General features: G+C 57.4%; 1 protein-coding gene across 1 annotated transcript; it reads left to right on the plus strand.

The window, feature by feature from the left end:
* Window positions 1-670: 670 nt before the first annotated feature.
* FAM114A2 (family with sequence similarity 114 member A2) lies at window positions 671-15069 on the plus strand. Its single transcript, XM_056112262.1, has 13 exons — window positions 671-918; window positions 1375-1474; window positions 2227-2319; window positions 4200-4288; window positions 5471-5605; window positions 6519-6677; window positions 6868-6991; window positions 8456-8535; window positions 9498-9617; window positions 9984-10123; window positions 11548-11620; window positions 13186-13239; window positions 14784-15069. Exons 1-13 carry the CDS (start codon window positions 709-711, stop codon window positions 14877-14879), a joined length of 1473 nt encoding a protein of 490 aa, XP_055968237.1. The 5' UTR covers window positions 671-708; the 3' UTR covers window positions 14880-15069.
* The last annotated feature ends 1592 nt before the right edge of the window (window positions 15070-16661 follow it).

The following is a 16661-nucleotide window of genomic DNA, read 5'->3' on the forward strand; positions in this document are numbered from 1 at the left end:
CGTGCAGGTGAGGGGTGTGTGCAGGTTGGATGTGTAGGGGTGTGTGGGTGAGGGCCGTGCAGGTGAGGGGGTATGCAGGTGGGGTGGGGTGTGCAGGCGTGTGGGGGTGAAGCTGTGTGCGGGTGGGGATGTGTGGTGGGGGCTGTGCAGGTGAGGGGTGTGTGCAGGTGTGTGTGGGGGAGCGCCATGCAGGTGAGGGCTGTGTGCAGGTGGGATGTGCAGGTGTGTGTGTGTGAGGGGGTACGCAGGTGGGGCTGTGCAGGTGAGGGCTGTGTGCAGGTGGGATGTGCAGGTGTGTGTGTGTGAGGGGGTACGCAAGTGGGGCTGTGCAGGTGAGAGGGTGTGCAGGTGGGGTGTGCAGGTGTGTAGGGGTGAAACTGTGTGTGGGTGAGGGCTGTGTAGGTGAGGGGTGTGTGCAGGTGGGGTTGCAGGTGAAGCGTGTATGTGGGTGTGAGGGCTGTGCGGGGGCGGGGTGCATGCGTTTGCACACCACGTGTTCCGTGGAAGAGTGCGGGCAGTGGGCTGTGTCCTCCATCCCGCACATGTGCTGTGTGTCATAGTCACATCAGTGGTTCCAGTTTCCTCAGTGTTGTTTCCTACACCTGCGTGAGAAGCGACACTCCTCTCAGGCGAGAGTTTACGTTTCCCGGAAGTCTCTGTCCAAGCCGCTTTCCTTGGGCTTTTGTTCTTGCAGGCCATGATCTAATCATGGCAGACGGAGATGGTGTTGAGACGGTCGGGATGGCGGCAGCCACCCCTGGCCGTGAAGATGGAGACCAGGAGCCCACTGCGGATCTCGTATCTGTGGACCAGGGGGCCGAGCCACAGGCTAGATCAGAACCTGGAGTTTCCACTCGGAAAAGACCTGAGCCCAAGCCGCCCGGTGACGGCGGCGCTTCAGCCACTCTCCCTGCTCAGGTACTGCGGGCACAGACGGCATCCAAACCTTGAGGCGGCCAGGGAGCAGTGCCCGCTGAGCCCGTGCTGCTCCTGACGTAGGGGAAGCTTCGGGACGCCCTGGGCCTGGCTACACAGTGCCTCTTGCAGACTGCACATGGCCCTCAGCTGAGCACCGCGTTTCTCCAGCCAAATGACACCATGTTTGTCCACCTGTACTTTGTTGTTTTGGGGAGGAGATTTGAGCCACATCCGCTCTTCCTGGCTCTGCTTGGGAGTAACCCTTGGTGGTGCGCAAGGGACCGTGTGTGGTACTGGGGGTCTGAACCAGGCTTGCGGCCACTGGGTCTTCAGGCAGGGCCAGTGCCTCCCTCCAGCCCCTGTTCATCCATACTTCTGCCTAACAACTGGATATCCGTGTCTGTCTGCTCTGATGTTCCTAATTTCGTTTGTCTCTCTGCCTGCTGGGGCACGTAGGAATGTGTATCCGGAGACGCGCCCCAGACTGGATGGGGCTACTGGGGCAGCTGGGGCAAGTCCTTACTGTCCTCAGCCTCCGCCACTGTAGCCACAGTAGGTAAGGCCTTCCTTCACTTCTGTGTATATGTGTGTGTGTGTGTGTGTGTGTGTTTTTGCGCGCACACATGCTGGGATCTGTGTTAGGAACAACTCGGCTGATCTGTTTTCCTCGTTCACTCAGAGCTCAAGGCTCTGTAGTTTGACAATAGCTTAACGTCAAACTCCATTTTTGTAGTTTGATTAGCCTTGGAGGTGACAGCATTTCCTTGTGAGAACATGCATGTTTGGGAATTGTTCCTTCAGAAAACTTTTGTTGTTGTTGTTTGGAGGCCACACCTGGCAGTGCTGAGGGCTTAACCCTGGCTCTGCACTCAGGGATCACTCCTTGTGTGCTCAGGGGCTCCTCTTTGGAGCTGGGGGTTAAACACGGCTCTGGTGCATGCAAGGCAAGCGTCCTCCCTGCTGTACTCTCTCTCTCTGGTACAATTTGTATTTCTTTTGTGGGGACCGCTTCTGACAGTGACCTGAGTCACGTGATACAAGGCTTGAACTTAAGGTCTCATGTTTGCTAGCCTGTGCTCTCACTTGAGCCAACTCCCTGTGCCTTGAACTTGATAAGCTGAAACTTTATTGAAAATTCTTTGTTGAGAATTCTGGATAAGGATGCTGTCCCAAAGATTGGTTACAGATGGTCAAAATGAAAGCTGAAATGATTTTTCAGATCGGCAGGTTTGAATCTGGTCTTGTTTTGCCCAGTTTGGGTAAATAATCGCGATGGTATTCAAATGTCAGCATGTTCTTTTTCTCTAGGACAAGGTATTTCCAGTGTCATCGAGAAGGCAGAGACTTCCCTGGGGATCCCTAGTCCCAGTGACTTCTCAGCTGAAGCCCAGCATGCAGCCGGTCAGTGTGGAAACGAGACCCGGGGTTGGTTGGGGCTCAGGGTGGAAACGCACGTCTGCTGGTGCTGCCCGATGCCGGGGCGCGGTGGGGCAGTTGTAGCAGCAGGCATGGGAGTTAGTCCTGAGCAGCTCTTCCCTTCCCTTCCTCACCTACAAAGTGGGATATTTTATTTCTCAAAGAACTCTTACAGACCTTCAATAGAAGTGCTTGAAATTGGACTGTGGAAGTGGTCTGCAACTCTTAACCCTGAGAAGTAAGACCCTGTTCAAGTTAGCTTGACCTGCGTCTGTCGTGGCATAAAAAAATACCGTAACGTTTTAGTCACTGTGTTTGCTTTCTTTCTGAGGGAAAGCTTCATTCTGGAGCCCGTGTTGACCCAGGAGGACCCGCTCTAGGGCAGCGGGGGCGGCCCGAGCTGGGAGAGCAGAGCTCAGGGAGCTGCCCACAGCCTGGCTCTGCGCCTCCCGCTCTCGGCAGGGTACGGCCTCCTGCTGCTCACAGACCCAGACTGACTGAGCGTGTCCTGGGTCTGGCCCAGGTGTCCCATGGAGAGGATGAGATCTGGGTCTCGTGTCTTGGGCCCACAGAAGGCAGGAGATACGGTGACACCATGCCAATCCGCACACTCTCGTGTGTGCGGGCGGAGGGGGTTGGGGACGCTGTGACCTGTGATGGCTGTCAGGACCTCTGTGGCTACGAGCAGAATACCATGTAGGAGTGAGAGTGGTTCCTCGTTCACAGTCAGAACACGGTGTAGGAGTGAGCGTGTTTCCTCGTTCACAGGCAGAACGTGGTGTAGGAGTGAGGGTGTTTTCTTGTTCACAGTCAACACGATGTAGAAGTGAGAGTGTTTCCCTCGTTCATGAGCAGAACGCGGTGTAGGAGTGAGGGTATTTTTTCGTTCACAGGCAGAACACGGTGTAGGAGTGAGAGTGTTTCCCTCATTTACAGGCAGAACACGGTGTAGGAATGAGAGCGTTTCCTCGTTCACAGGCAGTAGAATACAGTGTAGGGTTGAGAGTGTTTCCTCGTTCACAAGCAGAACACGGAGTAGGAGTGAGAGCGTTTCTTTGTTCATGGGCAGTAGAACACAGTGTAGGAGTGGGAGCGTTTCTTCGTTCACAGGCAGAGCACGGTGTAGGAGCGTGTTCCTCGTTCGCTGGCAGAGCACGGTGCGGGAGTGAGAGCGTTTCCCTTGTTTGAGTGCTCCAGGAGCGGCTGTTTGCAGGTGCCTGAGTGGCTCATTGAAGCAAGTTTGGTGCCAGTTCTCTGTGGCCCAGTGGATGTCAGGTACCCCTCACTGCAGTACCGCCTCTTGTGCATCTGTGCTCATGGTGGAAGTGCTCCTTTCTCCCCATCCTACAGTCCTTATAGACAGGGAAATCTCTCTGCAGGCTGGCTCAGGGCTCAGATCTTCGTGCTGCAGCAGACAGGAGGCTGGTGAGGGTGGTCTGGCATCACTAATGTCACTGTGCTGTCCCCATGTGCTGCTACTGACATTTTTGAGCCTAAATGATGTCAAAAAGCTGCCTGTCTCAGTTCCAGTATTTGAATGGTTTTAAATAAGCAAATAGCGCAAAATAATAAAAAGGGTTGAGTCTCTGTTTGTGGAAGCAGGGTCTCACGCTGAGAAACTTGGTGCAGATCCAGGCCAGAGTAACAGTATGGCAGGTCGGACCCTCGCCTTGCCTGCAGCCAACAGGGTTCAGTCCCAAGCCCCGAAGGAGTGATTCCTGAGCTCAGAGCCAGGAGTAAGACCTGACCGCTGCCCAATGTGGCCTAAAAAAAAAAAGAAAAATTTCCTGTAGATCCAATTTCTGTAGATCCTCATCGATCAAGACTCTGGCGGCGCCTCTTCATTTCGCTTTTCCCTCCCGTAGGTGGTTCGGATGCCAAAGAGAACGAAAGCTCCTCCCCCGCTGGACCTCTGGGCATGTTCTCCACCATCTCCACCGCCGTCCAGAGCACGGTGAGTGTCCGCCCCGGCTTGACACTCCACCCTCCATGGGGGAGGGGACACTCCTGGGTTTCTTGGACACCGTGAAGGGCTGAGCGGGGCATGAGGTGGACTAGAGCAGTCTGGGCCGGGAACCCCTAAGGCAGTGGTCCGAGCACATTCCTGCTTCGGGGCCGCCACCTCTTCATCTCTTGGGTGGAGGGAGCATCAGTGTCGTCTCTGATACCCGTAGAGCTCTAGATGAATAGGAGCACTTTTAAACTGTGATGTTATTAAAAAATTAAAAATAAATAAACTCTGGTGTTTTGATCCAGTGTGACAGTGCAGCGATCGTGCAGGGGCACTTGCCTTGCTGCTGACCTGGGTTCAGCCCCCGGCTCCCCATGTGGCCCCCGAGCCCACCAGGCGTGATCCCTGAGTGCAGAGGCAGGAGTAAGCCCTGAGCATCGCCAGGTGTGGCCCAAAGACAGTTTTCGGAAGCCCCCCATGTGGAGGATGACTTGCGCTTGCCGCTTCAGTTCCTGAGTAGGGCATGCAGGTGGGGAGGTGGGCTGTGAGCGGGTGCTCACTGCCGGGACCCTCCCACGTCGCCTCTGCCCACCTCTGCCGTCCTGGTGCCTCGTGCCGTCGGAGTGACTCCCGCTCTGTCTCGGGCCCCTCCTGCGCAGGTTTGTTGGTTGGGGGTGCGACGTGTTCTCTGTGATGTTCCACGGCGTGACCTTCCATCGTGCCGTGCCAAACGCCGCCCTCACGTGTTCTCGCCTGTGATGCTCCAGCCCGAGTGTGGAGCCGGCAGGGAGACACGGCGTGCTCAGGAGTGTCTGTTTCCCACAGCACTTCTGCCTTCTGGTTTTTCTTTTTCTTTTCTTGTTTCTCCTTTTTTTTTCATTTTTGGGCCACACCTGGCGGTGCTCGGCTTACTCCTCCCTCTTCATTCAGGGGCCACTTGGTGGCGGTGCTGGGGGGCCATGTTGGATGCTGGGGATTGAGCCCTGGTGGGCCGTGCAAGGCGAGTGCCCTCTGTGCTCTTGCTCTGGCCCCGTCCCTTCTTTTCTTTCATGTCCCCGAGCAGCGGGTGACTGTTTCAGCTGCTCCCGACCCTGCCTGTCCCTGGCCTGGTTAAGCCCTGCTCTTCTGTGTCGCAGTACGCCACTGCGTCCCTGCAGTGCTGACGAGGCTGCGTGTTTCCGACAGGGGAAGAGCGTCATCAGTGGGGGTTTGGACGCCCTGGAGTTCATTGGGAAGAAGACCATGGATGTCATCGCTGAAGGGGACCCTGGCTTTCGGAGAACCAAGGGCCTGATGTACCGTAGCTCCACACTGTCGCAGGTGCCTGTGTCTGCCTTGATCTCTCCATCGTGGAGGTGGGGTCAGGGGATGGACACCCCTCAGGACCATTCCCACTGGTCTCGGTCATCTCAGCCGGTGGTTCTGTCAGTGTAGGGCCGGAGGGCGTGGTGTTTTCCAGCCCTCCCGCTCTAGGAGGTGCTCGGGGCTCCAGGGCTGCACCCCGTGATGCTTGGGGACCATGGCTTGTGGGGGTGGCACCGGCTGCCTACATGCTCGGGTATGCTTCACTGCACGATCCCGGTTCTGTCCTTCATGTTTGCTTCCCGTTACTTGGGACCCTCCAGTGGGATGGTCCGTGTTGTAGGTAGGGATCTAGGATGGTCAGTGTCATGGGTCAGGGTCTGGGGTCGTCAGTGATGTGAGTAGGGGTCTGGGATGGTCAGTGTCGTGGGTCGGGGTCTGGGTTTGTCAGTCATGTGGGTAGGGGTCTGGGGTGGTCAGTGTCGTGGGTCGGGGTCCGGGGTCATCAGTGATGTGGGTAGGCGTCTGGGGTCATCAGTGATGTGGGTAGAGGTCTGGGATGGTCATGTCGTGGGTCGGGGTCTGGGGTCGTCAGTGATGTGGGTAGGGGTCTCCTTGGTTCCGCGTTGTCTCCTGTGGCAGTGGCAGCCTTAAGGCTTCAGGTTCCTGTGTGCTGCCTCTTTCCTTCCTGTAGAGCTGCGGTCAGCACAGCCCGGGGTGCCAGATCCCCTCTTGGCCGCTGCCTGCTTGCTTCAGAGAGGTGCCCCCCCTCCTGGCCCCTCCTGGCCCTGGTCTAGGACCAGGGCTCTGACCTCCTTATTGAGGTCCTGGTGCCCAGCTTGAAGGACAGTGCCCCGACTGTTCGCAGGCCTGGCCCAAGCCCCTGGGCCCTCGTTCCTTGCTGTTCCCGACTCTTCCTTCTCGCTGTCAGGTGCTCCGGGAGGCGAAGGAGAATGAAGAGCTCCGGCCGGCTGGGGAGGTCGGCGTGGACACGGACAGGAGAACTCACTACGGGCTTCTCTTCGATGAGTTCCAGGGCCTTTCGCATCTGGAAGCCCTGGAGATGCTTTCCCGGGAGAGCGAAGTGAAGGTGATTGGAGCCAGACCCTCCTGGCTCGGCGTGGTGTTGGGGACGGCGAGGTTTTGTTTGGGGCCACCCCAGTGGCGCTCAGGACTCCTTCCTGGCTCTCCGCTCCGGGATCACCCCTGGCGGGGCCCCATCGAGTACGGCTCTTTTGTCCTCCGTCCCTGCATCGCACTGTGGTGTCCTGTCCGTCTAGGTGAAATCTACCCTGAATTCTCTGCGTGGCGAGGAGTCGGAGGCTCTGAAGCTTGAGTTAGAGCGACTCAAGGAAGCGTTTTCCCTGGCGGACTTCTGCGAGGATGAGGAAGAAGAGCGGAAAGGTCAGACAGACCAGCACCACCCGGGCCCCCGCCATGCGCTGCGGCCAGACGCCTGACCCCTGCTGTGCGCTTGGCCAGGGTCCCGCGTGTCCTGCCGGCCCAGACGCCTGTGTTTCCACAGGTGTCCACTCCCTTCTGCCTGTGGTCGTCAGAGAGGGGCCACACTTGTCTTCTGTTTGTTTTGTTTTGGGTCACGCCCGGTTGTGCTGAAGGGTGACCTCTAGCTCTGCACTCAGGGGTCACTCCTGGCGGTGCTCAGGGAGCCCTATGGAGTCCAAGATAAAACCTGAGTTGGCCGCGTGCAAGGCAGGTGACGTCCCCCTGTGCTATTGCTCAGGTCCTCTTTTTTTCATTTTTTATTAAAGTTTTTTCCTTGTGATGAGATCGTTTAAGCTGCGTTCTCTCTGTGCCTTCCAAGTATGTGAGTAGGGGCCGGAGCTATTGCACAGCGGGGAAGGCATTTGCCTTGCACACGGCCGACCCAGGTTCGATCCCCAGCATCCCATATGATCCCCCAAGCACCACCAGGAGAAATTTCTGAGTGCAGAGCCAGGAGGAACCCCTGAGCATCGCTGGGTGTGACCCAAAAAGCGAAAAAACAAACAAAAAACCAAAAAACAAGTATGTGAGTACAGGATTATTCCTGCGTCACGATGTCATCAGAAGCCTCTGGTGCGGGCCAAGAGTGGGGAGGCAGTCAGGCTGCAAGTCGGGAAGTGAAGAGTCACTGAAGGGAAATGAATTTTAAATTTGAATTGTTTTACCTTAATATTTTTGCTGGAAATATTTGAATTTACTGGAGGGGCTGGACCGATAGTACAGTGGGTAGGGCGTTTGCCTTGCACGTGGCCAACCCGGATTTGATTCCCAGCATTCCATAGGGTCCCCTGAGCACCGCCAGGAGAGTAACCCCTGTGCACCACTGTGTGTGACCCGAAAAGCAAAAAAAAAATGTACTTACTGGGGTGTGTGTGTGTGTGTGTGTGTGTGTTTGTATGTGATAACATGTGTATACATGTGCACATGTGCATGCTGTATATGTGCATACTGTATGTGCACGTGTGTCCATGTGTGTGTGTGTGCTTGCATGTGTACACGTGTGTGAGAAAGCATTCCAATAGATGAGTCCCTCTGGGTCCCTCAGGACACGTGGAGCCGCCCTCCGTCCACGGCAGTGCCCCCCGGTGTGATCTGTAGATCCTCGGGTTCTGTGCCCCCAGGTGTGGTCTGTAGGTCCTCGGGTTCCCAGAGCCCCTTTGGGAAGTCCCTGCATCAGCCTCTGTGTCATGAAACTGAAATGTGACTTGGCTTTTTGAAAAATTGTTCTGACCTTTGACCGATGGCTCAACGCAGTGGTGGGTAGTCGCCCCCGACTGGCCCATCTGGTGCCTGGAACCGGCCTCTCCCCGGTCTGCAACATCCCCGGCCCTCGGGTCGTCCTTGATGTGGTTCTCTGTGTCCTAGGGGACGAGGACTTTACCCGCGAGGTGACAGAGCTGTTTTCCCAGCTGCGCGTCTCCTCCAGACCAGAGAAGCTCACCAGGGTAAGCTCTGCCGGCGTGCGGCTGTCCCCTCCTTTGGGGCTGTGCTGCCTGGGCCTGTTTTCTCAGACTTCTCACGGGTGGGGGTGGTGAGTGGGATTTCACCTCTCTGAGTCGCCCATTTCTCAAGGCTGTGTTAGGATTTGGCGGGTTCTTAATCTCCCAGCTTTCCCCCTTCCTCTGTGCCTCTGTTTCCCCGCCTATGAGATAGGGATCGGGTGAGTCCTTGGCTGACTCACCGTGCAGCTAGTGAGGGACCACACCCGAGGGGTGCTTAGGGCTCACTCGGTAGAGCTTGGGGGACCAAGTGGGGTGTCAGGGCTTGACCCCGGCTCGGCTGCATCAAGGCTGTGCCCTCCCCACGAGGCCCCGTCCCCGACAGTCGGTGTCGAGGAATGCTTTTGCTGTGAGGTGCTGGTGACTCTGCGTGACTTCTGTGGCTTCTGTGGGCCAAGTCACATAGTAAGGCACTTTCCCTGGCGGTTCAGTGACTGTCTCCACGGCGCTTTCTGTGGGCCGTGGAGCTTGCGTGGAGAGAGATGGGCTCGTTCACTTGTTCACGGGCTCGGCTGGTTCCCTCGGGTTTTGCTTAAGGAGTAGCTGAGCCTGAGGTTTCCACACACTTTTCTTCTGTATTAGACACAGTTTTCGTTCTCTTTTCTCTGACCTTCTCTCAGGCCAGTTTTCTTTTCTGATCTGGATAAATCGATTTCTGGCTTTTCCTATACCCAGCATGCATGTGTCAGCATTCCTGAGACACGCTATGAACGTGTGTGTGTTGCACACACCTGTGAACTCTGCACGGGCCAGAGGACCAGAGGATTGAGGAGGGAGCAAGTGGGGGCATCAGTGGTCAGCTCAGCGCTGGGCAGCAGAGGGACAGCAGGAAGACTGAGTACTGGGTGCTCCCCTGAGGCTCGCAAGGCACAGTCACCTGCTGAGGGGCTCTCGTCCATCTGGTGTAGGCGAGAAACACGGCCTGCGAGTGGGTCAGGATGCCTCGGGCCCCAGCACCAGCTGAGGAGGGAGGAGAAAGACAGCCAGAGACAGAGAAGACGGAGCAGACTCCTGCAGTGTCCATAGAGGTAACCAGAGCAGCAAGCGTTTCTGTGTGTGTGTGTGTGTGTGTGTGTGTGTGTGTGTGTGTGCTTGTGGTGTCTGTGTCTACATGCCTGTGTCTGTATGTATGTGTCTGTATGTATGTCTCTGTCTGTGTGTGTCTATGCATGTTTGTACGAGTGCTCTGTGTCCCCGTGCCTGTGGATCTGTACGTATCGGTGTGGCGTGTGAGTCTGTGTGGCGTGACTGCTGTGGGAGGTGAAGCTGCCCGCCTGCCTGCAGGGAACCTGGGTGTGCCTGCAGCCCTCCACAGGAGAGAAGCGAGGAGGGGGCATCCCGGGTGAAAGCCCAGTGCCTGGTTTCCTGATGCTGCTTTTGTCTTTTCCGGCCAGGACATTCATGCCTTTGCCATCCGGAGCCTTGCGGAGCTGACGGCCTGCTCCATTGAACTGTTCCACAAGACGGCCGCTCTGGTTCTGCACGGTGGGAAGCAGGAAGTCACCGCCCTCGAAAGGAGCAAAGCCCTGTCCCAGTAAGTGACGTGTGTCTCCTCCGCCCTATTGTCTTCTCTCTAGGCTCTCGGCTCTCCGCGGTGTAGAGGCCTGTTCGTTCTGGGTGCGGGTGGCTGAGCGCGAAGGGCCTGGTTTCTCCTCGGCCAGCCTTCAGCCTTTCTTCCTGACTGGCCTGTGCTGCGGACACCAGTTCTTCTTGGATTCCCGCCTTAAAAGGAACCACATTTATCGTTAGTGAAACAGTTCTTCTCTGAGTTTTTGGGGCCACACCATGCAGTGCTGGGGCTCAGCCCTGCATGACTCCTTCGGCTGTTGAGCTGCTGCCAGCCCGAGGCCCAGGTTCCTTAGGAGTAGCGTAAGGCGCTGCTGTGAGCGTGCCTTTGTCGGTCGGTGCTCATTTGACACTGGTGTCAGCCAGCTCTACAGATGAGGCACGCAGAGAGGTAACCGCCTGGGCATGCATATGGGGCTAAAAGCCAGGACTAAGTCCCAGAAGGGTTTTTTTTTTTAACTGAAATAACAGTATAGTTGGAGGGACGGGGGAGTGAGGAGACATACAACTCTCTAATTAAACCCAAGTCAGTGAGAGCTCCCAGGGGAAGGATTGAGTCCCAGGGTCAGGGTTGGTGAGTCCCAGCCACCTACCCGAGCTGTGCGTAGCTCCTCACGGCTCGCAGGGGTCCTGGTGCTGGGAGTGGTCCCAGTCCAGCCCCGGCTGCTCCCGCGCTTGCCCGCCTGCCTGCCTGCCTCCTGAGTTCAGGTTCCCCGTGGGCAGTGGGTCCCGTGTCCTCTCCCCTGGACGCTGATGCTTTTCTTCGCCCACCGTGCCAGCCAGGCTCCTGAGCGTGGGTGAGCACTGGTGCCCGTGCGGCTGTGTCGCGGCCGAGTCCCCGTGTCTGTCCACACGTGTCCACGTGTGTCCACGCGTGCTCCCTCCATCCTTGTGCATTTCACACCCCGGCGTGTGTGTGTGGCAGGGCAGGGATGTGTCCAGACAGCTGGACTCTGCTCAGTCGCTGAGGACTTTAGAGCAGGACCTGACCCTCGCTGACCCCGTACCTGGATCCGCTCTGCCGGGCGCAGAGGAGACCTTGGAAGCTGTTCAGTGAGCGAATGTCGGTCTTTTCATTTCTGTTGTACGTGGAATAGGATCTTTTGAGGACCCCGCTGTCTCTCAGAGGCCAGAGTGCCGTAGCCGGTCCCCATATTTCACACAGTGCCGTCTCTCCCGCGTGCGTGCCAGCTGGTGTCTGCGGGTGGTCCCATGCTGCCGCCGCGGGGAACAGGGGACGGCTCAGGCTGCTCGCTCCCCTGATGGCCTCCTCCGGTCACAGTTAGTACCAGCGGGGTTGGGTTTCCTCTGGCCACGGCTCTGTGCAGCTATCAGGCCAGAAGCAAGCGCGAGAGGCACACTGGGTGCCCCTGACCTGTGCCCTCTCCCCAGGCTGACGGTCGTCCTGTGCAAGGAGCTGTCCTCGCTGTCCAAGGAGTTCTCCACCTGCCTGACGGCTGCAGGGGTAAGGATGCAGCTTGTCGGAAACAGCCCCGAGCCCAGAGCTGGCCCGCTGCAGATGCCTCACTCGGGGCTCGGTAGAGATTGGCACCCCCTCCCCGCCATCTAAATTTAGATCATCCTGTCAGCTGTCACCCTTCTTTCCCTCTCTGCACTCTTGGCCCTCGGCCGCCCTGGTCCACCTGCCTCTTCGGGATGTTTCCTCTAGGTGGGAGCACGCAGGAGGGAGGAGCTTTCTCTCACGCCCAGCCGCCCGCTCCCGAGCCCTCGCTCCCTGTGCGGGGGCTCGGTTGCCCCCGTGGGCCCTGCTCGTGGCCTGCGCCCCCTCACCTGCTGCCCGTGTGGGGGTCCCAGGGCAGGCCAGGCGTGAGGGGGTGCCCGTGTGGCCACAGGCCTGCGCCGTCACCCCCGGCACACCTTTTCGCGTGTCCCTGTGGCCTGGTGCGCAGCTCTCCCACAGCCAGTGATGCTGTTGAGTGCCTCAGGGGCTTGTTGGCCAGTTGTTTGTCTTGAGAGAAACATCCTCCAAGACCTTTGCTTGTCCTTAGCTGGATTGGTTTTTGTTATTTTACAAATATTTATGCTGTTTGTCATCTGTTTCCGTTTTTTTTATTCCTTTCAGTACCACTGAGTTGTGAGAGTTCTTTCTAGGTTCAGGGTATAGGTTTTTGCTAGGCAGATGGTTTCTCCACGGAAGTTTTCTGCGTGAGTGTGATCTGTGCATCTGTGATTGATTCTGTGAGTGTGCGTGAGTGGTTGTTTGCGAGTGATTCTGTCTGAGTGACTCTCAGATCTATTCTGTGAGTGTCATTCTGTGTGAGTGAATATGTGTGATTCTTTGCGAGTGATTTTGTGTGAATATGTGATTCTGTGTGTGTGATTTTGTGAGTGACTGGAGTGTGATTCTGTGAAAGTGTGTGATTCTATGTCTGTGATTCTGTGTGGATTGTGAGTGTGAATCTGTGTGTCATTCTGTGTGTGTCATTCTGTGCGAGTACTCTGGGGGTGTAATTCTGTGTGAATGTGTATGATTCTATGTGTGTGATTCTGTGAGTGATTATGTGTGTGAATCTGTGTGGGTGTGATTGTGTGTCACGGTCACGGTCTTCCCGTTGTTCATCGATTTACTCGAGCGGGCCCAGTAACGTCTCCATTGGAGACTTTGTTGTTACTGTGTCTGGCATATCGAATATGTCACGGGGAGCTTGCCAGGCTCTGCCGTGCGGGCGAGATACTCTCGGTAGCTTGCCGGGCTCTCCGAGAGGGGCGGAGGAATCGAACTCACACAGGCCATGTTGGCCGCTTGTAAGGCAAACGCCCTACCGTAATTCTGTATGAGTGATTCTGTGTGTGATGTGTGTGACTAATTCTGTGTAACCAATTCTTTGTGAATGTGTGTGAGTCTGTGTGAGTGATTCTTGGAGTATGATTCTGCGTGAGTGTGATTGTGTGGGTATGTATGATTCTGTGTGGCTCTGTGCGTATGCGGGTATATTTTGACACGGTCTCCTATTCCAACCTTGTTTCCTGACCCACTGTCCTTCCCTTCGGCCGTGTCCTTGACTCCAGGTGGAAGAAAAGGCTGACGTCCTGAACCCATTGATCACTGCAGTGTTTCTGGAGGTAAGTCTGGGGCTGAATTCTCCAGGTCAGATCCCTTCCGAAGTCTCTGTCTTTGGCCTTTTGGCTTTTGTGCCATGAGGATGACTGCTGGGCCGTGAGTGCCAGGAGATAGAACTGGGTGTGCAGTGGCAGTGTGGGATGGATTAGGTGGGGTGAGCATGGAGCAGTGGCTACCTAGTGCTGGCCTGTCCTGTCCCTGGGGCTGGCATCTGACCTCTGTAAGAAAGTGCTGTCCAGAGTGAGCCAGGCTAGCAGACTTTGCTTTCAGGGTTTTACAGAACATGAGTTTTGGTTTTGTTCGTGGACCACAGCCAGCGATGCTCAGGGCTCACTCCTGGCTCTGCACTCATGAATTACCCTGGGCTGGTGCGCAGGAGACCATATGGGATGTAGGTACTGCAGGTCCTACCTGCGCTGCTATCTCTCCACCCCTGGAGAGCATGTTTGACAGCTGTTACCAAGTAAGATGGAACAGTTTGTCATTTCCTGTCTTTTCCTCGCAAAGCCAGAAACTCGCTTCGCCTTGTCAAAGGACTGTCCGGGAGTCTATATCCTGGTCAGTCCAGTGGCTTTAAAGAAGTGGGCAGCTTGAGTCCACAGGAGCGAGGGCCAGGGCCCCTGGGTCTGTTTCAGTCATGTTTGCACGGTCCCTGGCCCCGGTGTGAGAACTCTGTACTTGTGCTGTGCAGACCATCTGGGTGCTGGGTGACCTCTCTGGACCCTTTAAATCTGGGTGGGCTTGGTTTCAGGACTACTGGCCTATTTCAAAGGCTTTTACAATCATCACCAGAGAAACATGCCTTGAATTCCTTGCTGTGCTTTGCCCCGGGAGGAGGCCGCTCACCTGGGCAGACACCAGGTCTCGGGACTCCCCCATCACTGACGGAGGGGGGTACTACTGGCTGAGGGCCTGCCACACTCCTTGTTACTCTGGGGGTTGCAGACTGGACGTTCTTCTGTCCTTGAGGTGACTCTTGTTTTGCTTTTTGTTTTTCCCCTTTTTGGGTCATACCCGGCGGTGCACAGGGGCCTCTCCTGGCTCATGCACTCAGGAATCGCTCCTGGCGGTGCTCAGGGGACCACATGGGATGCTGGGACTTGAACCCCGGTTGGCCGCGTGCAAGGCAGACGCCCTACCCGCTGTGCTATCGCTCCAGCCCCCGTGGTGGTGTTTTGAAGCCACACCTGGTGGTGCTCAGGGGCTACTCCCAGTGCCAGATGGACCTGGGTCCTGGGCCTTCCGCGTGCCAAGCTTGCAGGCGGCCCTTTGAGTTGTCACCAGTTCTCTGTTGGGACTCTGCCGGAGGCCCACTCTCAGGTGGGCAGCAGTCTGGCAACCTCAGGGCTTCTGTGAAGAGCCTGCGGTGCTCAGGCCACAGGACCTTCCGGGTCCCACCCCGGGAGAAGGCTACCTGCGGAACCCGGGACCAGGCTGCTCCGAGTGCCCGCGCCTTCCCTCGGGGGCCCCCTGCAACAGCCCCCTCTTCCCCGGGTCTCCTGTCCCTCCCCTGAGCAGCCGGTGCCGCCCTTGCCCCTGTCCGCAGGCCTCCAACAGCGCCTCCTACGTCCAGGACGCCTTCCAGCTGCTGCTCCCCGTGCTGCAGCTCTCGCTCGTCGAGGACGCGGAGCCGCGCGCCTGAGCCTCGTGCCGGGACTTCCGTCTGCTGCCTCCTTTGCTTGGCGCTGGCCTCGAGGCCCTCCGGCTCTGCCCATGGGTTCCAACTAATAAATTATTTGGAAAGAAACTTCTTGGAAAGTTTGAGAGTTACCGTTCGTCCGGATCGGGGTTGGTGGGACGCTTTGCTCTGGCCTGGCAGAGCGCGTACGGTTTTGCCCGGGGTCTGGCTTTGCGGGCCTGAGAGCGCAGGAAGAACTCCCCGGAGGGCTCCAGACCGCCTGCTCGCCACTGCCTGTGCTCTCCAGAAAGCGAGCCTGCAGCTCCCGGACGCTCGATCCTGAGACAGACTCAGCCACCGGCAGGGTGCCCTCTGCTTCCCAGACGCCCCTGGGCCGCCGTCGCCCTCTCGGCGCTCTTGCCTCTGTCTCCCGGGTCCTCCGCTCACCGCTTCTGGCCCCCTTGGCTCACCTGACACAGGAAAGACGCCTGGACGCTGCTCTCCCCGCAACTGGGCTCTTTACTGGGGCCATCCAAAGAGACTCGGTAACAGATTCCGTGGAAAAGAGACTCCGGGAACGATTCCTGGCCATGAGTGAGGGTGTGTTCCGGACAGTATTTCTCTTGCTGGAAGGCAGACACGCCGGCAACAGACAAAGGACAGAGTGTGCCAGATCCTGGAGCAGGGTCTGGACCCAGGCAGGCCATCGGACAGGCCGCTGCACCTCACTGCAGGGGCTGAGGGCGCCGGGGACCACCATGGAGCCCCTCACCCTCTCCTGCTCCAGGTGCCTCCGCTCTGCATCCAGGATGCTTGATGCCACCTGCTGGTCAGCCCCATCACTGTCAGACTGTCCAAGTGGACTGCCCTGGCTCTTCCCAGGGCTCCACACTGGTTGAGGGGTAGCTGGCCCCGTGGGGAGCGTTCCTCCTGAACAGACACCTCTGGTGCTGCTTGGGAACTGTGTTCTGGGGTGCTGGGGACGGAACCAGGCTCCTGTGCGCAGCACACAAGCCCCAGCCCCTGAGCCAGGCCCTCGACGATCAGAAGCGAAGTCAAATATACAAATAATACACAAACACCCGCGTCCTCTGTCTTCGCCATCCCACGCCCCGGATCCTGCAGGTCTCTGAAGCTCTGTTGCCTGGTATCAGTGCCTTGTCCCTGAGGTGGGGCCGGCCAGAGAGGACAGCAGGAGCACGCGTGTCTTGCACTTGGCCACCCGTGTTCAGTCCCCACTACCACAGTGTCCCCTGGCTCAGAGACTTGGGGAAACTGAGTCACAGGAAAGCAGAAGATCCTTTCTGTTTCCGTTCCGGGGGTTGGGGAGCAATAGAATCGCGGACATCCGAGTGCTACTAAAATTTGACGGGGATATTTGCTGAATCCTGTGTTGTCCTTTTATTTGTGTACGTGTGTGCGTTTTGGTTAATTCTTGCACTATACCCAGCAGTGCTCAGGGCTTACTCCAGTCTGCACTGGAGCTGGGTGGAGTGCCAGTTTTCTGGGGGACAGTGGGCGGCTTTATCTGTGAGGGTGAGCTTGGTCCTCATGGGACTGACGCTGCAGGCTGGCCCTCAGACTGGCCTTGGCTCCAGCTGTGGTCTGAGGAGGGAGTGCCCTGGGGGCCCACCCGTGTGCCCACGGGGAGCTGGACGCTGGCCCGTTGACCCCCGATAAGAGATATGGGACAGGAAGGGACCCGGTTTCAGGCGGCACGAAACGCCTGGGGACAGAACGGGGTGCCTGCCTGCGGCTGAGTGCACTGCTGGGGATGGGCGTGGCCGTGAAGGCGCCCTCTCCCCC

This window comes from Sorex fumeus, unplaced genomic scaffold (genome assembly GCF_029834395.1).
Source record: "Sorex fumeus unplaced genomic scaffold, SorFum_2.1 ptg000017l, whole genome shotgun sequence".
NCBI classification, from domain to species: domain Eukaryota; kingdom Metazoa; phylum Chordata; class Mammalia; order Eulipotyphla; family Soricidae; genus Sorex; species Sorex fumeus.